The 23170-nt window shown below is 52.4% G+C and overlaps 2 protein-coding genes across 20 annotated transcripts in view; one reads left to right on the top strand and one right to left on the bottom strand.

The window, feature by feature from the left end:
• UBXN11 (UBX domain protein 11) overlaps window positions 1-15753 on the bottom strand; it is a 22952-nt gene extending 7199 nt beyond the window's left edge. The window contains exons 1-8 of one of the 17 annotated variants that reach the window (XM_023635424.2): window positions 15628-15753; window positions 11436-11541; window positions 10634-10662; window positions 9897-9995; window positions 7036-7136; window positions 6483-6537; window positions 5949-6025; window positions 3382-3508 (exon numbers count right to left, since the gene is read on the bottom strand). In XM_023635424.2, coding sequence (XP_023491192.1) covers window positions 3382-3508; window positions 5949-6025; window positions 6483-6537; window positions 7036-7136; window positions 9897-9995; window positions 10634-10662; window positions 11436-11506 — 559 coding nt within the window. In that variant the 5' untranslated portion in view covers window positions 11507-11541; window positions 15628-15753. Of the gene's footprint in view, window positions 1-3381; window positions 3509-4316; window positions 4598-5948; window positions 6026-6482; window positions 6538-7035; window positions 7181-9131; window positions 9214-9258; window positions 9385-9896; window positions 10055-10633; window positions 10663-11263; window positions 11542-15627 lie in introns of those variants that run through there. The other 16 variants (XM_070250561.1, XM_023635426.2, XM_070250566.1 and 13 more) reach the window with 16 other exon arrangements.
• CD52 (CD52 molecule) lies at window positions 8387-23170 on the top strand. Of its 3 annotated transcripts, XM_023635433.2 has the most exons (4): window positions 8387-8558; window positions 15325-15477; window positions 21450-21622; window positions 22786-23170. In XM_023635433.2, exons 2-4 carry the CDS (start codon window positions 15366-15368, stop codon window positions 22936-22938), a joined length of 438 nt encoding a protein of 145 aa, XP_023491201.1. In that variant the 5' UTR covers window positions 8387-8558; window positions 15325-15365; the 3' UTR covers window positions 22939-23170. The 3 variants fall into 3 exon arrangements, with proteins under 3 accessions (XP_023491201.1, XP_070102638.1, NP_001355789.1); XM_070246537.1 differs by lacking the exons at window positions 8387-8558; window positions 15325-15477 and adding an exon at window positions 19596-20183; NM_001368860.1 differs by lacking the exons at window positions 8387-8558; window positions 15325-15477 and having other exon boundaries at window positions 21569-21622.

The following is a 23170-nucleotide window of genomic DNA, read 5'->3' as shown; positions in this document are numbered from 1 at the left end:
CGTCAGCCCTCGGGAACGCTCCGCAGGCGCTGTGGCATTCAGTGCTCTCGGTGGCCTAGGGCTCAGTCACACCACCTCCTCATTTCACAGATGAGGACTTGGACTCAGAGAGGTGAAGAGGTTTGCCCACACAGGGTCTGATCTAATCCAGGCCCCCGCTCCTCAGCCAGAGCCTTTGACATTTTACCTCTAACACAGAGCCACGTGCCAGGTGGTGGGGTGGGCGGGTGGAGCGCGGTAGGGGGCAGCTCTAGGGTGGCCCAGTGCCTGGCATGAGCAGGCATTCCATGCCCACTGGCTGAAGCAGGTTGGTTTGAGCTGAGCTTCAAAGGAGGGGAGGGAAGGGGGCAAGGCACTTCTGGGGCCATAGCACAGGCCTGGGGTCGGGGGCAGAAGGAGCCCAGTCTGCCTGGAGTCTAGGCCAGGCCAGTTCCAGGGGCCCAAATGTGGCCCAGGGACAAGGGAAGCTGGCTACAGCCCATGGAGTCAGCGCAGCTTCCTGAGCAGGGGTGGGAAGAGGCCCCCACCCAGATGCAGGAGCCTGGGGCTTGGGAGGTCGGGAGGTAGGGGCCGGCAGGGGGAGCGGAGATGTAGAGGGAAGGCAGGAACTTGATGAGGTGAGGAGCTCAGAGCGGGAAAAGAAAGGAGTGAGGAGTTGACTGGAGTTGCCCTGAGGCTCAACACCTGGCCCCATGGTGGTATGATCAGAGCAGGACTATCCCTTTCATGTGTCCGCACACCCTGAAGCACCTGGAACCCATCCTGTTTGATGCTCAATACCCTGGTGTGGAGGGGCAAATGATCCAGCCTGAGGCAAAGCCCTTGCAAGGCTTCCCCTCCAGTGAGGCCCTTCATGGGCCCAAGTGACCTTCCTCCCTAAGACAAGAGGCCCAGGCTCTAGAACATTGCAATCAGCCCCAGTCTGGCCCAACACAGATGCCCTGGCTCCCCCGTCCACTGGCCTGCGGGGAGTACTATCCAACAGAGGGAGAGCCAGAGCACTGGGCCAGCCAGAAGCCAGCTTTGTGGACCTGAGGGCCTCTGGGGAGGAGCAGGCTGGCACCTGGGAGAAGGCAGTGGGGAGAGGATGGAGAGGAGCCAGGACAGAGGGGGGTCCCAGGAGGAAAAGCTGCTGGAAATGAAAAACATGTTGTTCATCTGTCAGAAGAGCTAAATTGAGGGCCCTCACATTGAAGGATCAAAAAGCAAAAGGAAGGGATGCACAGAGGGAGCGCACGGCGGGGGCTTTCATGAGGGCCTTTAGCTTCAGAGCCAGCCCACTCGGAGCATAAACAGCACAGAGCAGACTCGGGGCTGCTCTCTTTTTTGGGGAGAGGGGTAGGAATCCACAGAGCCAGGTCTGGAAACCAGCTATCTGGCCTGACTGCCTCCCCAAAGGAGCAGAGAGGCCCCCCAGCCAGGAGGAAGGCTGGCCTCCAAGTCAGCAGGGTCATGTAACACCTGAGCCCAGATCGCCATGGCAGGGCCCCAGGCGCAGTGCTGGCAGGCCTCTGGCCCTGGATGCCAGGAACAGCCGTTCTTACAGCTCTGGCAGTCCCCTGCCAGTACCTCCCCTCTCACCTGGGTGGGGGGTCCCTAGAGAACTCTTCCCACAGCATTCCATCTACGGCTCATTTAGTGTGATTAAGCTGTTGGCACGCCCAGGCCTGCATCGTCCTGGGCAGCAGAGCCAGGCCCCCACTGCCTCCCGGCACGGCCTGGTGCCACACAGCTCCCAGCTTTGGCATGTTTCAAATGGACTCAGCATCTTCCTCACAGCGAGCTCCCTAAGGTCATCCCTGACACTCCTCCCGTCCACTCCCTCCTGCACTATCAGTCTCCAAGGCCGTGGATTCTACCTCCTACATCTCTCTGCTCTGCCTCTTCTCACCATCCCCACCTGTATCTCCCTGATGCTGGACATCATCTCATCCTCCTGGATGATTCTAACCACCTCTCAAATGGGCTCTCAGCCTTAAGGCCTGCTTCCTTCACTCAACAGTCTTCAGACTTAAATGTCTCAGTTTGCCCATCTGTAAAATGGAATAAGCCCTGGCCTATGTCAAGGCGATTTACAAAAATACTTTGAAAACTGCAAATGTTGGGGGACGGCCTGGTGGTGTAGTGGTTAAGTTTGCACACTCTGCTTTGGTGGCCCCAGGTTCGTGGGTTCAGATCCCGGGCGCAGACCTACATATCACTCATCAAGCCATGCTGTGGTGATGTCCCACATACAAGGTAGAGGGAGATTGGCACAGATGTTAGCTCAGGGCCAATCTTCCTCACCAAAAAAGAAGAAAGAAAACTGTAAATGTTGCATAAATGGGAAGTGATGTGTTTAGAACAAACAGTGAAGAAGTTGTGCCCTGAGGTTTAGGAGGATCTGGTCAAAGCTAAGGCTTGAACAGGAAGTAGTACTCTCAAGTTTTGAGTCTGGATTATCACTCAATAGGAAACCTATTAAATCAAGAGAGTGTGATCATCTTCCAAACAGTCCCCTCAGGAGCCATGATCATGTTCCCACAAGACCACCACTGCCTTCTGGAAAACAATGAGTGCGAATTTGTTGGGCTGATAACTTGCAGGGTCAGTGCTGGGTACTCTACGTCTAACCCACTCGGGCCTCATAACTCTGTCAGGAAGAGCACAGCCCCATCTATGGATGAGGAACTGGAGGCCTGAGAAGGAAAGTCATGTGCCCAAGTCACACCTGGAAAAGGTGGTGGAGTGGGAATGAGCACCCAGGTTTGACTAGCTCCAGAGCCTACAGAAGTACCTTCTGGGCAAGAACTTCCCTTCTTTAAAGAGAACGGACCTGGCTTTCAGAAATGACCGGTTCTATGGCCCCAAATCTATAGGGCACAGCCCTAGATATTAGCAGTCGAGTTGAAAGTAAAAAGTGGTGAAGTCCCATAGAAGCAGGCAGACTTCCATGGCCTGGGTCGTAAAGGAACCTGGAAAGAGAGTATACAGGGGGCGCCGAGCCCTGGAATTGAGGGGCAGCTTCCAAAGCAGAGGGATAGCTTTTAAAGGCAATGGCTTTTGGATGGATGATGTTTTGTAAACTATGGCGCCTGAGACAAATGAGGTCTTGTTACCTCCTGTTTCTCTGGGTCTCTGGAGGCTTTGAAAGATGAGCAAGCAGAAAGTCTGAGGCGAGACCAGAAGAAGAAAGTGGTGGCAGGTTAGGCTGTCGGCAATGGAGGCCAAGGCCTTCCCTCCCTGCCCCCATGTCAGAGGCAAAGTGTGGGATGTCTGAAGGCACCTTGTGCTTGGAGGGAAGGGCATGAACGAGACAGTCTCTGGACAGCTGCTGGCCAACAGGAAGCTGTTGGAGAATTCCCTTTGTAGGAAGGGCCAGGGGCAGACCCCCAATTCTACCTGGCTTCCAGAACTTCTTGGCCGTCATCCAGTCCTCCTCACCATCCTTGGAGCCTATCTTGTCCTCCGAGTCCTCCTGGTCCACGTGCTCACCCACCCACTGCAGGCCGTAGTCACCGAGGAAGCGCTGGGGGGAGAGGAGGGGGCGATGCTGGGGCCACCATCAGCTCAGCCCCTTCCCAGGGAAAAGGTGACATCAGCCCAGTCCCCAGCCTCAGCCCAGAGCTAAGTGGGCAGAGGGGATGGGCCCAGGGATCTTGGCCACTTCCTGGCTGTGACCTTGGGAAGCCACTTAACCTCCTAAAACCTCAGGTGCCTCCTTGTAAAATGGAGATGACAGCACCTGCCCCATAAGCTTGAGGAGGACTCAGTAAGATAATGCACGTCAAGTACTCAGCACAGTGCCTGGCACAAGTAAGAACTCCCTGAAGGCAGCCATTACGGCGGTGGGGACCCGGTGGTCTGGCTTGAGTGTGAGGAGCAGGGACACCCAGCTCTGCGGACTGAGAGGACACGCCACCCACACACAGCCTGCCTAGAGCTGGGCCTCACATCCCCTTGGCCACAGGAAAACTTCTGAGTTGTCTACACTTCCTGTTGCTGCTTCCTCAGTTCTCTCTCCTCAACCCACCAACCAGGCCTCTGTCCACAACTCACTGAAACTGCTCATGTGCTGCCACCAACAGCCTGCCTGGTGCCAAACCCAGTGGGCACACTTCTGTCTTCAGACCTTGCAACACATGTTGTTCCTTTTCAGTTTCAAATTTCCAACCGTCTAACTTAGATATCTAACAGGCATCTCAAAACAGCCATGACTCCCCGACCCCACCTCCCAAACCTCTTCCCCTCCAGGTCTTCTGGTCTCATTCAACGGCACCCCCGCCACCCAGGGCTCATCCATAACCCATTCCTCTCTCTGCCCTGCCACGACTCACAGGCCTGTGGGCACCGCCTCCAAAGCGGTTGGAATCCATCCACTCTGCTCCCTCTCCTCTGCCGCCATCCTCTTTCAAGCCATGGTCACTCCCTCCTGGACAACTCAAACTGTGCTTCCACCTGCCTTCCCCCATGCACTCCACCAACTGAAACCTTCCCATGGTTTCCCATTCTCAAGGAACAGAATCCAATCCCACACGACGGGCAATGGGCGAGCCCCTGTGATGTGGTCGCTGTGGCTTCTTCAGCCTCTTCTCGCTCTCCCTCTTGCTCCATAACCACCCACCAGGAGCCAAGTTTACACGGGGAAGTGAAGCCTTTCATCTCTTCAGCCTTTCCGTGGTCCCCTCCTCATTCTCTAGATCTTTTACCCAACGTCACCGCACAGAGTGGCCCAATTCCCAACTACTCTCGATCGTGTCACCCATTTAAATAGTTCACGTACTCTCTGTACTTGTTTATGTCTCTGTCCCCTACAGACTGTCAGGCCCAGGAGGACAGGGACCACATCCATATCTCACGCCTGGCAGGGTGCCTGGCACACAGGAGATACTTTGTACGAGTTTATTAAATTAACGAAGCAATAAAAGCATGAATGCCGTGAACATGGGAGCCGCGATGCCCTCTGCCCTGAGGCTCTGGGTCGCAGCCCTCACCCACTGTGGGAGCTGCTCAGAGAAGCCCCATGGGCTGACAGCATTGCCAGCAGGCTGCTCAGGGAGCAGCTGTGTTTACCCTGAGCCCCAGGTATGAACAGGCCCAGGTGGGAAGCGCCCTCAGTTACAGCTGCAGCTTGGAAGTTTGCTTCTGTGGTCTTCAATTGGGTTGGGGCTTTGCCCCAACTCTGCATGGAGAGGGAGAGGTTAGAGCCCAGGAGGAGCTTCTGGTGGGGCCAGTGAGAGTGCCGGGCACTGAGGAAGTGTGCTTGCCCAGGACCCTCCCTTTAGCGTAGGGTCCCTCCAGTTCAAGCCTTGCCACAGGAATGGGTGAGTGAGGAGGGGCAAGAAAGATGACACTGGGTGAGTGAGATGCCACTTTCACAGGCAAGGGATGGCCATGGCCAATTCAGTAAGCACATATGACCAGGCGCAGTGCTAGGTGCTGGGCGCACAGCAATGAGCAGGGAAAAGAGGCCCCTCCCTTGTGGAGTTTACAGTCCCCTAGGGGAAGAAGACGAGGCACTGAGAAAACACAGGACGGAGAACCTGCCCTGGTCAGAGGTCTGGAGGCCCCCAGGGAAGGGCCCCCACCTCGATTTGAGACTGAGGATGAGTGACAACCTGCCAGGGTAAGGTGGAAAAAAACATTTCAGGCAGAGGGAACAGCATGGGCCAAGGTTCTGAGGTGGGAAAGAGCTCTATCTGGTTAAAGAACCCGAGGCAGGTCTCCATGGCTGGAGAGGAGAGTGGTTCAAGGGGAGACTGAAGAGGTAGGCAGGGGCTCGCCCAGGCCCGAAAGGAGAAGTGTGCTCTGGCACTGGACACCTCCAGGGCTCTTTAAACGCTGGGTTAGTCCTGAGTAGGGAACACAGGGCAGGCCCTGTGTGGGATGTGTGGCGAGGGCAGCCCAGAGAGAGGGGCTCTGACCCTGTTTCTGAGTGGCAGAGAGCTCTCAGCCGCTGCCTCGCTCACCTCCATTTCCCCGACCTGCCGCTGCAGCCGCGTGCACATCGTCTCCAGCTCCTCCTGCCGCTGCAGGGTCGCCTCACCTTCGGGGAGAGACAGGGAGGGGTTCCGCTGCCTCAGCAAGGAGGCTGCCAGGCCACCTTGGCCTTGACCAGTGCTCTGCCGGGAGGGTCATCTGAAGAAGCTGCCCCTTGAGAACTCAAGGGATCCCCTGAGAACTGCCTCTGGGCTGCTCCCCCTGACCTTGAGGGGGGATGTCCTGACTCTCAGGAGGCCACCCCCTGAGAGCAAGGTTCCTGAGGGGGCTGTGTTTCCTCTACACTTTCAATGGTGCACGCTGTGCTCAGGGCTGGGCTCAGGGGACTCAGTCCCATATAGGAGGGACCGTCCTGGGTGTGTCACTGCTCCGCTCTGGGCTCAGTGGTCCAGACCCCACCACAGGACTCAGCGTGATGCTCACGGAGTCCTGATGCCCAGAGGTCACCAGCCCAAGGGAGGTGCAACAGGAGGGCCGGCCAGCCCACCAAGAGAGCCTCTTACCCTGGTTCTCCTGGAAGTTCTGCAGCAATTCCTCTAGGGCCCGTATCTTCCGATCCTGTGGCAGTGAGATATGGGGGTTGGGGTGTGGGGGAGACAGGCCTGGTGGTTCCCAGAGCCCCAAGGAGCCCCTTCCAGATGGGAAGAGCCAGAATTTTTGCCTCTGTGGGGCACTGGGGAGCTTAAAGCCCCCGCACCATCCCCCTTTGGCCAAGCCCCGCTCCCATACCTCAGATGACCCTTGTAGTTCCCCCCTGAGGTGTGGGAAAGATGTGGAGCACCCTCTAGCATCCCAGTGCTCAGCAGCCACTGCTGCCACCAAGTGCAAGGACTACAGGCCTTGCTCAGCTGTGAGAAGACCCCTAGCCTCTTAGGTCACAGGGACCCAGATCAGCCCCAGACCATAACTGGCCCTCAAACTCCATGTGTCAGTGGGGGAGATGGTTCTAGAACCCATCTGCCCTGGCCTATTACAGTAGTAGCCTCATTCATCTCCCCAGCCCGGGCCCCACCACCCCTCAGACCAGACCCTGACCCTTCCCTGCTGGGGTCCCACCTTGGACAGCATCTCATTAGTCTGGGCCTTCACCTGCTGCTCCAGATCTCGCAACTGCTTCATCACGGTGGCCATTTTCTCCGGGTCGTGGGATACAGGGACTGCCAACCAGAAGAAGTCCTAGAGCCCCGGCTTAGAGCTGAGGCTGAGGTGTGGGGGTCCAGGGGAGGGGGAGAGGGATCCCCAGGAGCGGAAATAAGAGTAATAACAACAGCTGCCACCTAGATAAGAGGGACTGTCCTAAACACTTTCCTGTCTCAACTCATGCCATCCTCACACTGTGCCTCTGAGGAAATGAACTGCTTTAGGAAACTGAGGCACAGAGATTCAGTAATTTGTCCAAGGTGATGAGTAAGTGGTATAAGACAAGGGTCACACAACCTCGAAGCACTGTCCAAAAGTTCACCCTCAGTCGAATCAAGCATCTAAATGTTACCCCCAGTTTACAGGAAATACAGCAGATAGAGGAACAAGTTAAGCAACACCTAGGGCAAGCAAGCAGACAAATCCACAATGTCCGACGTTCCTTGGAACAAGTGGCCTGCATGCTTCAAAAAGTTGGCGTCACATTTTATTTTGTTTTATTTATTTATTTTGAGGAAGATTGGCCCTGAGCTAACTGCTGCCAATCCTCCACTTTTTGCTGAGGAAGACTGGCCCTGAGCTCACATCCGCGCCCATCTTCCTCTACTTTATATGTGGGACGCCTGCCACAGCATGCCTCGTCAAGTGGTGCCATGTCTGCACCTGGGATCCGAACAGGTGAACCTCGGGCCGCCGAAGCGGAACGTGCGCACTTAACCACTGCGCCACCGGCCCGGCCCCAAGCGTCACATTTTAAAAAGGCAGGGACACTGTTCTACAGAGGCATAACAATCAAAGGCAGTGTACGACCCTCAATTAGAACCTGGATCTCTAAGAGAGATATTTTGGCAGACTGGGGAAATCTGAATGCGGAAGAGCTGCTGGGGAGTATTACTGAGTCATTCACAGGCTTAGGTGTGATAACTGTATTGTGGTCACGTATTTCCTTATTCTCAGAAGGTGCACACTGAAGTATTTAGAGGTGAAACATCATGATATCTGCAAGTGACTTCTAAATGGTTCATCCAAAAAACCCATTGACATTCATCCATATGTGGATATGGACAGAGAGATATGGACAGAGTGGATATGGACAGAGAGAAAGCAAAGGTGGCTAACTGTCACAAATTGTTGAATCTAGATGGAGGACTCATCGTCCTATTATTTCAAGTTTTCTGTATGCTGGAAATTTTTCAAAATAAAAAGTTTGAAAAAGGAAACGAGAGAGACAGGAAGCAACAGGCCCTCTCCTTCCCCTGGATGTTGCCCTTCCGATGTGTGACACAGGAACTCCAGCTGTCACTATGCAACCACGTGGGGCTGATGTGCCAAGGGTGGCTCAGGGGAAAGATGGAGAAACATGAGCTTTTGATGGCCTTTGAGTCGTTGGATTAGCAACCCTGAAGCTGCCTCCTCAGAACTTCTTGGTGTGTGGGATGGTAAGTCCTTAATGCTCGCGCTGGTTGAGTGAGGGTTTTCTTTGCCTTACAGTCAAAAGCTTAACGGATATGTAGACACTGGGGAACTGTCAGCACACAGCGTGCAGATGAGCTCACTGAGGCAGAGCGGAGAGAGGGAGAAAAAGTCAGGCAGGAGGAACATCTCACTGAAACTCTGGGAGGAAAAGAAGGAGCTGACAAAGAGAGCCGAGGGGAAAGAACCTGAGAGGAGGAAAACATCTGGGAGGGGAGTGTCATGGCAGCCAAGAGCCTGGGGTGATCTGAGAAGGAGGGAACGGTGACCACGTGGAATGCTGCTGTGCGGAGAAGTGAGATAGATGCATGTGTCCTCTTGGTGACCTTGGTGGGGACAGACACTGGCTAAGAGTGAGTGAGGAGCAAACAGCAGGAGAGAGGCAGAGAGAGCACGTGGACGGCTCTTGATGGGGAAGAGCTGGTTCTTGCAGTTACTATGGAGAGTGTCCCCAGCTGGAGTGAGGAGATCCTGGCTTTATGATTGAAGGGCTGAGGGGCCAGGGTCTTCTGTGTCCTTTTCCACCTCAATTCCCCTACCTGTAAAACGGAGGGCTGTTCCATGGAGGATGGCCTCATGGAATCCTCACCTCAACATGCTGACCTAAGTGTTTCCATTCCCACTTCATAGAGGAGGAAATGGAGACGGAGACAGGAAGTCACTTACCCAAGATACTCTCGCCTCAGCTCCAGCTCCTCTGGACTCCCAGCTCAGACTCTGACCCTGCCCAGCACTCTGCACAGCTCGTCCCGCCCACCCACATCTCTCCTTGGCCCAGGGCTGCTCAATCCTCCCACTCTGGGAAGCCGCCCCGATCAGCCCCACCCTAATTTAGGCACCTGATGACTGCAATGTCACCACAGCCCTTGGGGTTGGAGTGGGCCAGGGTAGGAGGGCTATCCAGGGGATTTGGGGCCTTGCCCAGAGCCCTGTGGAAGCAAATTTTTGGAGGCTGAGCTCCACCGTCAGGCCCTTCACTCCTCTCAGACCCTGAATCCTGGACCCACTGACATCACACTTGATAGTGATTCTAGCTGGGTCCACTCCAGAGGCTCCAGCCACAGCCTGGCCCGGGCTTGACCAGACCTCCTGAGCTAAGGCTGGGGCCCCTGTGGCTTTATGCCAAACCAAGTCCTGGACAGGTTTAGGGGTGCAGGCACATGGCTGCAGTCAGCCAAGAGTGGGAGCAGCTGCGTCAGCCCCAGCAGGCAAGAGTGGGTGCCACGCCTCTCTGGACCCCATCCCTTCTCTGGGGCCCTCTCCTGCTGCTGGGCACCCAGACCCCTTCAGGCCTCTGCTCTCACCTTGCCTACTCACAGGGGCACCTATGCGGCCATAGCAGGAAGGAACAGAGATCGTTTCTTCAGAGCCATGTCTGTCATTCAGCATGTCCACCTCGTCTTCTGCAGACAGGGATGCCCAAGTCACTGCTCTGGGGCTGAGGCCAGAGGAAACTGGGATCCTGGGACCCAAGGAATTTTGGCATATGTACTCCATCTTCCCCCACCCCCAGCACAGGATAGAAAACTTGGGATGTTGGGGAGAAGGGATCCAACCAGAACAGGTCTCTTCTGGGAGTTCTTCCTGCCTGGCTCCTGATGAGACCTGAGTGGCTAATGGGAGCACCATGATGGGGGCAAGAGTGGAATTGGGATGCAAAGGTCTGAGCCTGCAAGAGTCAGGGCAGCGATGCGAGGACAGGGAGAAAAGGCTAAAACGGGCTGAGGAGGCTGTCAGGGTAAGGAGGGCTGGGGTCTGGCCCCCTCGTGGGTTCTCAGCACCCACTGGGCAACCCCACGTGGGTGGAGGAATTCAGATGTTAGCAATGACATCTCTGCTAAGGGTATGGGGCCTCCTAATCTGAGAGCTGCCAGGAGGAAGCCCTGTCCTCAGGGAGGGGTGGGGAGCTATAGACAACATTGTAGTTGGGCAGCTGCTCTGGCTGAGAGGGACATTCATCACGGTCTTTCCATCTGCCCAACCACAAGGAGCCTTGGCAGATAGGAGATGAGGAGGACATGAGGACAGAGCCCACACTTACCATCTCCATAGATTTTTACCGCTCGCCTCCTGGGAACCCGGGCAGGAAGGAGAAGGAAGACAGACAAGTTAGGACCCCCTGGAATGTCACCAGGAGAAAGGGTCTGGGCACCAAGCCCCAGCAGAGTGTAAAGGAGATGGAGGCTGGGCCTCTGCCTCCTGAGGACATCCTCCCCGAATCCCACCCTGGCACTGGGCGAGCCAAGGGACAGGCTTCGTGGTGTCTGACTCATCCCAATGGAGAAAGGTGGGGAAGAGCTGAAGGGCAGAGTCTTGGGGGGAAGACTACAAGAGTCCCCATGCCCAAGAGCCCAGCCCCAGCTCTGTTTTGAAATGGCTGTGGCACCCCAGGCCTGTCACTTAACCTCTCTGGATACCCTTGGCCTTCCAATGACTCAAAGTGGCATTCAGAAGAGCAAAGAGAGGCGAAAAATGCTTTTGAAAAGATGAAAGTGCTGGACAGATGTAAACAATTCCCTTGAATGAGAGCCCAGCACACGGCCTGGCCCAGAATAGGTACACTGCCAGTGTTTGCAGAGTGGACACAGGAACCATGAGTAAAAACATGGAGGCTGAGCCATTCCTACAGGGCCCACAGCTAACTAGAGGGCACAACCCAGCGTATGCTTACACACAACGAAGAGCCTCCCAGAAGAAGGTACAAAGAGAAAGATACGGTGATCAGGAAAAGCCACATAACTCCTTATTGTTTTCTCTAAGACATCAGCAGTTCTTCTAGTCCTTGGAGGGGCCAGGAGGAGGCGGGGCATGGACACAAAGACCTCGTGAGGCTGGCTCCTTACCCTGGACTCACAGGTTCCGACTGCAGGGGCACTCTCCGGGTCTTGCCAAGGGAGGCCAAAGGGGAGCTCATAGCTCTGCTTCTAGATTCTAGCTGTCAGGAACTCCCTGAGAAGAAAGAAGTAAGTCAGCCCTGGAGGACACTCCCTCAAGAAGTGGCCTGAAACCTCCTCTTCCCTGGCAACTTTTCCCAGGAGGGAGCACTGTCCAGTGAGCAGCACCCCTCACTTTTTCCCACTGCCCCTGCAGAAGTTTCTGGAGGCAGCTTAGCCTCAGGATCCCTGTGCTTGCTGTTTCACCTGCTCCTCTGGACATCCAGCTCTCTGCTCGGATCCTGGAGGCCTCTGGCCTGACAGTGCTTAGGAAAGGGCGGTGGGGAGATGGGCTCGGGGGAGGGAGGCGGGTAGAGATGGGCCAGAGCCTGAGACTTGCCCAAACTTAGAGCCTAGGCACAAGACTACCCAGGAGGCCTGGGGCTTTCGTCCATCTATCAAGGAGCTGCTCCACACAAAGCCCAGGGGTCCCCTCCTCTCCTACTAGAACCCAGGCGCCACCCCTAACATCTCAGAGCCAGAGAGGAGCTACCCAAAGACAGGATTCGACCAAGACATGGTCCCCATAGTGGGGACATCAAAAGCCCAGGCTGTGGACAGGTTCTGCCATCTACCCGTGTAACCCATGCCTCAGTTTCCTTTGGTGTAAAATGAGGATGGTATTATACCAGCCAGGCACGGTTACCCAGGGGACTCAGAGAGAACACTCATAAAGCACCTAGCCCAGTGCCACCCTCAAAGGAAGCACTTAAAAATGTGACTTGTTGGGGCGGGCCTGGTGGCTCAGCAGTTAAGTGCGCACGTTCAGCTTTGGCGGCCTGGTGTTCACCGGTTCGGATCCCAGGTGCAGACATGGCACCACTTGGCAAGCCATGCTGTGGTAGGTGTCCCACATACAAAGTAGAGGAAGATGGGCATGGATGTGAGCTCAGGGCCAGTCTTCCTCAGCAAAAAGAGGAGGATTGGCAGCAGATGTTAGCTCAGGGCTAATCTTCCTCCAAAAAACCCCAAAAAACAAAACACGTGACTTGTGGCTATGTGGCTTTTGTTCTTATTGGCACATGGAAGGCACTCATCAATGTTGGTTTTCCTTCCTTCCCTCTTCCTTCTGGAAAGATGAGTGCACATCAGGGATGTAATTAAAGGTCATACTCCATTCAAAGAATTAAGCATCTTAGGTGGCTAATATCTAGAAATCTTGGAACCAAAGGACCTCCATCAGGGCCTGAAATCATCTTTTGTTCCACTTTTGAAATGTGTGACCCTGGCCTCCACCCTGTGCTGAAGCTGCCCAGCAAGGGGACAAGTGAGGCCTGAAGGCCGCCTCCTCTGTCTTCATTCTGGAGTTTGAGACTCATGCCCGGCTCCTTCCTCAGGAGGAGTCCTCCAAGGACCAGGCCCGGAGTTTCCTTGCCCAACACCACCCAGCCTCCCACATCTGCGCTGCCCCTGCCGTCTTGTCTGGGCATCCTCATGGTTTGTGTGGCCAAGTGTGACAGCCCCCTCTTGGTTCCCTTCCCCAGTGTCCACACGCTGCCAGAGGGATCTTTTTAAACACAAAGCTGAGACGTCATTTTCCTCCTAAAAGTGCCCAATGACTCCTCTCACCCACAGGAAAAAAATTCAAAATTCCTTAACATGGATGATCTGGTCCCTGCCTGTGTCTCCTGACCTCACCCCCCACGGCCCCCCTCCTACACTTGAGCCACTCTGAACTGCCAGCTCGGCCTCAAATGCACCATGCCTTTGCGCACGTTGCTGCCGGCCTGGAACCCCCTCCTGGAATGATCTTCCCACTCCTAACCACACCCTTCCTTTGGCTGAGTTAACTCTTTTTTTTTTTTTCCTAGCTTTTTTGGTTGTTCTTTAGTTATATTTTGACTTTTTACTTTAAAATTATTATAGATTCACAGGAAATCAGGAAAATAGTACAGAGAGCTCTTGTGTATCCTTCACCCAGTTTCCCCCAATAGTTACGTTTTATGTCCCTATATGTGTGTGTCCTTCTACGCCATTTCATCCACTGTGTAGAGTCTGTGTAATGACCACTGTGGTCAAGATACAAAACTATTCCATCACTGCAAAGGCCCCCTCATGTTACTCCTTTGTCGTCACAGCCATGCTCCTCCTCCAGCATCCCTAACCCCTGACAACCACTACTCTGTTTTCCATCTCTATAATTTTCTTACTTTAAAAATGTTATATAAATGGAATCATACAGTATGTGAACTTTCTTTTTCAAAAAAAGCTTTATTGAGATATAGTTCACATACTTAATGCTGTTAAGTGTACTATTCAAGGGTTTTTAGCATATTCACAGAGGTGTGAAACCATCACCACAATCTCAGAATATTTTCATCGTGCTAAAAAGCCCCAGGCACTGTGCTTTTAGAGGCTAGAACTGTGCTGCATGAACTCCCACCAGACCTGATTATCCCTCCCTTCTCCAAAGGATTCGCATCACTATCTCATCACCATTCTCAAGACCCTCCAAAAGAAACTGGTTGAAAAGACAAAAATTAACAAGTGTTGGCAAGGATGTGGAGAAATTGGAACCTCTGTTGGGATGTAAAATGGTGCATCTGCTGTGGAAAAAGAGTCTGGTAGTTCATCAAAAGATTAAACAGTGATGTTATGGCCCAGTAGTTCTACTCCTGGGTATATACCCAAGAGAAATGAAAACTTGTATCCACAGGAAAACTTGTATACAGTTCATAGCAGCATTATTCCTAATAGCCGAAAAGTGGAAACAACCCAAATGTCCATCAACCAACGAATGGACTAGCAAATGTGGTATAAATATCTCCTTATAATGGAATGTTATTTGGCAACAAAAAAGAAATAAATACATGCCACAATGTGAATGGACTTTGAAAACATTATGCTAAGGGAAAGAAGTTAGTCACAAAAGACCATGTATTGTTATGATTCCATTTATTTGAAATGTTCAGAACAGGCAAATCTATAGCGACAAAGTAGACTAGTGGTTGCCTAGGTTGGGAGGGGTAGCTGGGGGTAAATGGGGGTAATTGCTAAAGGGTACAGAGTTTCTTTTGAGGCTGATGAAAATGTTCTGCAATTGTGGTGATTGTGGTGATGGTTGCACAACTCTATGAATATAATAAAAACTATTGAAATTTACATTTTAAAGGGGTGAAGTATATAATATGTGAATTATATCTCTATAAACCTATTATAGAAAAAAGAAGGACCTGGTCCCCAAAACAAATCCAAATCTTCCCTCAAAATAAGCTCTTCCCACATCTCTCTTCTTAATGGGACCCCATCACCCAACCACAAATTTTTTCTCTTCTTCCTTCCCTCTTAACCCCATCAGTTGCCAAACGCTGCAGGATAGACTGCATTTTCTCTCACAGATAGCCCCTCCTTTCCATGCCCACTGTTGGCCATCCTAGGGGAGCTCTCACTGCGCTTCTTTGGCCCCCAACTGACTTCCCTGCTTCCAGTCTCAGTCCAAGCCAATCCGACATACTGTCTCCAGATCACTTTTCCCATGGATTAGAGGAGACCCCTGAGGGCGTATCTTCCCATCAGTCTGGGGACTCCTGAGGGCGGCGCTGTGTCCCCTCCTCCCTCAGACCAGGGGTCCCTGAGGACAGAGCCATGTTTTCTCCCTTCACTTTGGGGGCTTCCAGGGGCGGACTGTGTCTTCCCCCTCAGGTTGGAGGTGACTCAAGATTAGACTGTCCCCCTGCCTTCAGATTCGGGCTTTGAGGGGAAAGCTGTGTCCTATGCCTCTACGTCTGTAGGACCCAAGTCAGAACTGTGCTTGATCGACAACATCCTTCACACCTACGCGACCTATTCGTCCCCCCAGGCCCCCGTGCTCTCCAGCACCGACAGGGCCCGGACGACTGCATGCCTTCACTCCGTAAATCCGCAGCTGGAACGCTCACGGCGCGACTTCTATCACCACCTAACCCCGTCCGGGGAGCCGCGTCGCCTCCTCCCGCCTCCACGCGTAGCCATGGTAGGCAGGGGGCCCGAATCCGCTCCCGGGACGCGGGGGGACTGTTAGGGGAGCCGGGCCGCGGGCTCGCGAGTCCTCGGGGCTCTGGGGGCCAGGGCCTCAGCCTGCGTATAGGACTCCGGGGGCAGAAAGACCTCGGCCAGGACTCACCACGCAAGGCCACGGAGCCGTCCCGCGGCGCCGCCATATTGTTGTCACGCAGTTTCCCAGGCGACCGGGATCTGTGCGCTTCTCATTGGCTAGTTCGAAGGGGCCCCTGAGTAACCAGCAGGCAGCGGAGGCGGGTACAGCCGTCCGTGCTCGAATTCTATTGGTCCACAGAGTCTAAACTCTTCGCGGGAGACTGCAAATCCCAGAATCCACCGCTCTGAGCAGACTCAGGGTCTGGGGAAATGGAGAGTTCATCCGTACCACCCCGAGGCGTAGAAAGCGAAGCTGGGATTAAATTCATGAAGCTGCTAGAAGCCTCTGGACCTGAATGTGTAATCCCAACGATGCCACTGTTTTGCTAAATTGATTTTGGGGAAAATAACTTCTGGGGTGGGGGTTTGTCAGCCTCTTCTTGATTCTATCCCGCGGTGTATATTTACTGCCTGACGATGGTGGAAAGGCTCTGGCTTGGGAGGAGGGAGGTCCTGAACAAGGCTCTTTCTGGGCCTGTTTTCCCACCTGTAGGATGAGGAAGTAGACCCCAGGCCTGGAATCAGATGGCTCTAGAAGTCTCTATTCTTGAGAATGGACAGCGTTTGCTTTGCTTTTAAATGATTTCCCGAAAGACCCTTGTCAGTTACGACCTCTTTGGGGCTCAAGTGTTTATTGGGTCCTAGCAGCTCAGGAGGGAAAGGTAAATAATAAAGGAGAGATGAAATTGAGGACGGAGTCAGTTTCTCTGGATTAGGATGAAATCATGCCTGTACCCACAAGGTTTAACGTCGGAAACAAAGTAACCACTCTCTGAGCTTGCCTTGCAGAACAGCAGGAGGACCGCTGACAAGCAAGTAGCTTGCTGACAGCCCTCCTCCTGACTAAGCGTCTCGCAGGAGCCTTGAGAAGTTAAAATGACCCAGTGTAAACTTTAGAAGTCACAGACTAAATATCCACCACATGCAACACATAGAAAACCGTCCCCCCCCCCCCCCTGGAATTTGCACATTCGACTCATAAAGAAATATGAAAGACAGTTGTGCCTGTGCAGAGGACTCTTAAAACTTCAGCCCCCAAGGCCACATGCTCCCTCTCTCTGTCTTGTTCTCACAATGTGCTTTGGAAAAACGCTTAGAACTGTACTAGAAAAGCTAATCTGTAACCAGTAGAAAAAAATAACTTGTTAGCAGAAAATTTATGTCCTCTGCCCAAACTGTTCCTTCTGTCCCAGATAAGGAAGTAACAGGTTTTCTTAGATTCCTCAGGACTGTTGCATTCAGCAGATCTGCTAAGCAGAAGTGGCCAACAGTCTGCGGTCATCCACCACCTGATACTCCTGAGGCCCCTCCCCAGCCCCATTTGCCTTGTATAAGTCACTTCCAAATCAGTTCTCCTTAAGATGGTTTTTTTCTGGATGATAGTCCACCATCTTGTGATTTGCTAGCTCATCACTTAAATAAACTTTTCTCTCTCTTTCCACCCCTTTGCCTCTGGACTGATTGGCCTTTATCTTGCAGCAAGCAGATGGGGCCCTTGCTCAGTAACAGAGAGGTCCTCTAAGTCCAGGCATTCCTTCAGAATAAAAACCTGGCTATCTCTGCCACCCTCCCCCTCTTCTCCACCCATATCACAGCTGCCTTGGATCAAACCTCACCATCTCTAGTTTGGCATGACATTTAGAACGTTTGGATTATGAGTTCTGCCTTCCACCCTTCTCAGTGTTCCAGAAACTATCATGCTCTCTCCTATGTTCAGGCCTCTCCTTCCAGTGGGAACATCCTCCTTTGCCTTTTCCGCCTGGGAAAATCCCCCTCAGTCCTTCAAGAACTAGCTCAAATGTCCCGTCCTCCATGAATACTCCTCCCCCCAAGCAGAATTACACTCTATATTCTAATAGCCCTGCTGCCATTATAGCATTTCTTATTCAGTTTTGTGATTGTTTCAGTATGCATCTCCCTCTTGGACTATGAACTCCTCAAGGGAAGGGACCCTCACTCATTCATCTTTCCTGACACACAGTAGGTGTCAATAAATTGCCTGAAATGAACTGAATGAACAGATGGATGAAAATTTACCTTTGACTGCTCTATGGTGCTATTGGATTGCAGCCCTCTTTTGTGGGAATGAAAGATGCAGGGCAGATCATACCATACTAAGGGCAGCAACCCCCTTTCTCTTCCTCCATCCCTGCTGTATCCCATTCTGTCACTGAGCTCAGGCACATGTTGAACACCTGCCCTATGTGGGACTGTGCTAGGGCCTCGGGCCAGTCATCAAAGAACACTGTGAAACTGGGACAGGGAGTGATCTGAGGTGTTTTGCATGCCTATGTCCCACACAATCATTTCCCCAACACAATCATTTTCTCTGAGTGGTCTTCCCCAAACACTTACCTAGAATATGTTCTCCTCCCTTTTCTCTTCTCTCACATTACCCTATTGACTCCCTCATAGCATTTATTGAAATCTTAAATTATCATTATTTTTCGTTTCCTCCCATTCGAATGTCAGCTACATGAGAGCAGAGACCACGCCTTTTTGTTCATTTCTGTATCCTCAGTGCCTAGACCACACAGTAGGCACTTAATAAATACATTATGCCATAGTAATATTTTCTTATGGTCTTCCACTTCACTAATTCTTTCTTCATTTGTGTCTAATCTGAAGCTAAACCTATTCACTGAGTTCTTAATTTCTATTATTGTATTTTTAAGTTCTAGAATTTCCATTTGGTTCTTTTCTATAATTTCCAGTTCTTGATCTTGTCTTATATGTCTTTGAATATACTGAACATTGTTATTTGAAAGTTTGGTTGATAATTCCATTAGCTGGATCTTCTGTGTAACTGTTTCTATTATCTGTTGCTTCTCTTGGTTTTTTGGTCACGTTGTCTTCAGTTTCTGTGAGGGCTGTGCTGTTGTTTCCTGTTCACTGTTACTCCTCAGGTGTAATCTTTCATGGTTCCAACCCAAAGCCTAGTCGGGGGTGGGAGAGTTTACCAGGGCCCTCCTTTCTTAGCTGGTCTTGAACTACAGTTTTTCTCCCCCCAGACCCATAAATTTATAGAAAGCTCTGCTCAGTTTCTCAGCTGTCTCTTCTGGAAGTGGCAAATACTTTTAAGGGAAAAGCAGCCCCAAATGAAGGGCTCACTTCTCCCTTCCCCTTAATTATGGTCTATATTGGTAACTCTCCAATGGTTAGTCTGCTGTTGCCCCATAATAAGTATTTACTGTCTGAATGAATAGAGGCATACAAGGCTTGGAGGTGGGAGTGGTCACCTTATAGTCACTCACTCATTCGGCTGTCCCTGACACCTACTCTGTGCCATGTTCTGTGCTATGTTGGGTTAGAGAGGCAACAAGACCTAGTACCCTTAGATTGTATTCTTAGCAGACACAATCTTTAGAGCAGAGGCCAACAGAAGAGGCTCCTGGAACACAGAGGAGCTTCCTCTCTTTGGAGGAGTTTCCTGGGGGAAGTGGAAAGTTTCCTAGGGGGAGGGGCTTCTGAGCTAAGTCTTGAAGAACAAATAAGAGTTGGCCAGATAAAATAATTGGAGAAGGGCTTTCCTTGCAGAGAAAACACATGGGGGTGTAAAACAGCCTGGGGCAGCTGGGGAGAAGTAAGTTGGGTGAGGGCAAGGGTGTGGTGTGTATGGCATGGGGGAGGGATGTTATGGAACCCAAAACAAGACGGGAGGAAGGCAAGGGCCTTCGGTGTCACACCAGGAGCTTGATCTTGATCCCTGGGGAGAGTTGCAGAGGGTGTGGACTGAGACTTCCCATCCTGCTGGTTAAGGTTCAGAAGTCACTTTTGGAGAAGGTGTGCAGTAGGACATTGAAGTCGAGAGAGAGACTATGTACAATCTCCAGCTCTGCCGTTAACCTGCCCTTCTCTGGCCCTCAGTTTTTCCATCTGTGAAATGGGGGTTCTCTGGGCACTTTAAGCTTTGTGACTAGTGTTCTGTCTATACAGAATGAAATTTCGTTCTGTCAAGATAGAATGACTGCTGAGAGGGCAGGAGAGGACAAGATGTGAAGCCCCACTTCTTCTCTGAAATTCTGAAGACTCCAGATGCCCCTCCACGCCCCAAGTCCTGAAGACTCTTAAAAACCCTTCCAGCAGCCTCAAGACCCCACCACCACTAGCAGCTCAGGCTCACACCACAGCAGAGGTGCGGGCTGTTGAAATGAAATTTCTGGGGCTTGTAAGAAAATTTTTACAAATAAGAGCCTGGCATTTAAGTATCCTCACATGCAACCCCAGAAGGGAGAAAGTACAACCCGGCTGGCTTTGGAACTTAGCCTGTCCAGCTGCCTCTTCGTAAGAGGGAAGAAGACTGCCCAGTGTGACACAGCCAATTTTCAGCAGAGCAATCTTGGACTTCAGCAGGAGCCTCCTGTCTCCTGGGCCAGTGCCCTTCCGGCACCTGCTGCCTCCCTGACTCCCACGAACCCCCAGAATCATCCACCCCCACAGATGCAGTGAAGGCAGCCAGGACTTGTGTCAAGGGTCAGGAGAGACCTCCGGTGAAGGAGTTGATGGGGTGGACAGTGATGGACAGTTGAGTACTCCTCCCACTTCCCACTCCCTCCTTCCCAGGAGCCTCAAGACGGCCGCCTCCTCCTCCTGGCTTTCTCTCACCAGTCTTGACTCTCAGTTCTTTCTTTTTCACCAGGGCTGGAGGCCCCTAAGGGCCCACTCAGGTTCTTCTGAAGGTTGCAACATGAGGCCTAGCCCATAAAAGTAGAAGGGAAGTGAGTTTAGACTAAGAATAAAATAGACTAAGAAAGGGAGAGTGGGAGAGGCTGGAGACAGAAGTGGCTCAGGGAATCAAGATAGAATTGACTTCCAGGGCAGCCCGAAGTTACATACATGGCTGTGGCTTCAGACAGACCTGGATTCAAGTTCAAATGAGACTGGCTCCACCATTTACTGCCTTGGACGAGTCACTTAATATCTAAGCCTCAGTTTCTTTAAGAAAATGGGGATAATCATAAAACGTATTGCAGAGCCCCACTGAGAGAATAAAGTGAGAGAAGGTATAAAGAATGGAGCGCCATCCAAGCGGTTTGGTGATCCCTCTCACCCCCCACCCCTCACTGGGACTTCACAGCCACCCCCACCCCAAATCCCTTCCACTGCATTTGAGTTACCTGTTGCCCCGCCCCTAGCCCTATTCCCATCCATCCTACATTGATACAAACAACCCATCTCCTACTTTCTTTATCCAAATCACCAAATGCTAGGTCTTAATAAACTGCAGAAATAACCCCCTTTAGTCTTCTCACTTGAAATGGGGAAGCTGAGGCACAGAGGGAATGGGCGTGTCTAGAAGCTAGGTTTCTGGATTCCTAATGCAGTGTTAATTCATTTTCACAGAAATCTACCACCAACCCCTCACTAAATTTTAATGTTCCCCCAGCCTTCATTCTGAACACGTGGAGCCATCTACAGTCTTATATTGAAAGCTGAGTCTATCCCAGCCTTCTCCCCTTCAGCTCTATCCCCAGCCACAATCTGTTTTTAATTACATTGCATTCAATCCTCTGGCAGCTCTTCGATTAAAAGTTCAAAGAGGCAGTTACTGGCCCAGGGTCTCAGAGCTGATAGGAGATTAAACCAAGATTCAATCCCCAGTATGCATGACTCCAAGCCCAGGGCCCTATTTACTGCCCCACAGCTGTCCCCTTGATTTGCCCACGCACCATCCCCTGGGATTTGTCTCTGTCTTTATCCAGAAGGGCCTGGTATCTTCAACCCAAAGTTGTGTAGAAAGAAATCAGTTCCTCCTCTTACCCCATAGGCCCTCCTTCCTCTCCCTTTCAGCCTGCCTCCGCCTCCCCTGCCTCGTGGTTCAAAAGCAATCAAGCCAAAAAGAGCCTGCAGACAGCCCTGCGTTCATTTCCAAAAGTTGCTGCCAAGAGAGCCACCAAGATCCTCCCAAGATGAAGGGCTTCCTCTTCCTCCTGTTCACCATCAGCCTCCTGGTTATGATTCAGGTAAGAGCAGCCCCACAGAGCCCCTGGCACCACTGCCCAGGACTGCCCAGCCCTGCCTGGCACAGGAGGAAGGGAATACAGGCTTCTGCGCACCCAGCCTTCTCTCAGAGCCTTCAGCAGAGGAACCAAGGACTCAGGGGCCCAGCTCCTAGCCTTCCAGGCCTTCTGGCTGGGGTCAGGCTGCTTGAGGGCTGCCCCTGAGCAGAAGCCTGTACCCAAGGCTGGGGAGCACTTACAGGGCTCCAGGCACACTGAGGCACCCCTTGGGTGTTAGGAAAAATAGGGAATTAGGAGGTTTTGGAAGACAACCCTAAGTGAGATGGCATCAACCCACAGAGAACCTGGGGACACGGTCCTGTTGGAGGAGGCCAGGAAACGTTCCACTGGAGCCTGATCTGGTTCTGGAGGTGGCAGGGAACCACCTGGGGAAGAAGCCTGCATGTTCAGCAATGCAAAGAAGACAGAAATCTCCCACTCCAGAAACAGCTGGAGTCTCAAAATCAACTGCTATGCCAGGAAGCAGCTTTGGCAGCATCCCCTGTGCCCAGAGGGCACTAGTTAGGATAGGAGCCAGGAACCATCAAGTTCTTGATCAAGAACAGCTTGACCACCACCAAAAACAGCTTAATCTCTATCAAGAGCAGCTTTAGCTGCAGCTTGATCAAGCATTGAGAACAGTTTGATCACCATGCGGCCATCTTCTCAGGGAAAGTTGCACCCTCCCCATCTACCCATCCACCCACCCACACTTTGCCAGGTGCCTCCTCACCAGCCCTGTCTCGTATGACCCCAAGACTGTGATGGGCTCTTCTGCCCATCCAAAAGATGAGGAAACTGAGGCTCAGAGAGGTTAAGCCCCTGGCCTGGCTAGTAAAGACATGGGCTGGGGCCACAGGCTCTCCTGTCTCCTGCATGCTGGAGGAGCTGGTGATTTGGCAGAGATGAAAGGAAGCTTCCACGGGAGGTAGGCTAGGGACCACCTCTAACTCTGCCTGTCTCAAGGTAGGAAGCAGCCAACTATTCCCACAGGACCTTGTAGCAGAAGTCGAGGTCATGGGGGACAGAGAACTGGGGACTTTTGTATGAGAGGTAGGGGAACTGTGTTTCTAACCAACAAACAAGAGATTCAAAAGCCCCCTCCGCTTGCCCCACTTCTCTTGCAGATACAGACTGGAGTCTTGGGAAACAAGACCAAGACCATGACCACCACGAAGAGACCCACCAAGGGCGCAGCGCCAGCACTCGGCAGCCTGGGTGGTAGCTGTGTCCTTCTCTTCTTTACCAACGCCCTCATCCGGCTCTTCCACCTCAGCTGAGGTGACACACCTCAGCCCTAGCCCTGTGCCCCCTGAGACACCTGCCATCATCACTAGTGAGAGAACCACCCTCCCTTCCCCCTTATCCTTGGGAAGGGTTGACACCAGAGATGACCAGGTTGTGGGAATTGACCAGCAGTGCCTTGGGGGCAATGGCCAACACAGGGAGGGACTGATGTGGAGGGGCAAGCACTACCCAGCTGGGGGTCAATAAAGTTGTCGTGTACTTAGA

The sequence above is a fragment of the Equus caballus genome, chromosome 2, assembly GCF_041296265.1.
Source record: "Equus caballus isolate H_3958 breed thoroughbred chromosome 2, TB-T2T, whole genome shotgun sequence".
In the NCBI taxonomy this organism is placed as follows: Eukaryota; Metazoa; Chordata; class Mammalia; order Perissodactyla; family Equidae; genus Equus; species Equus caballus.
Note: the sequence above shows the minus strand (reverse complement) of the source record. Positions and strands in the feature narration are given on the sequence as shown.

Coding starts and splice junctions, on each gene's coding strand:
- CD52 (XM_023635433.2), top strand. CDS start 15,366: ATGCCTTCACTCCGTAAATCCGCAGCTGGAACGCTCACGGCGCGACTT. Junction 15,478..21,449: donor CGCCTCCACGCGTAGCCATG/GTAGGCAGGGGG, acceptor TCTCCCTTTCAG/CCTGCCTCCGCCTCCCCTGC. Junction 21,623..22,785: donor GCCTCCTGGTTATGATTCAG/GTAAGAGCAGCC, acceptor CTTCTCTTGCAG/ATACAGACTGGAGTCTTGGG.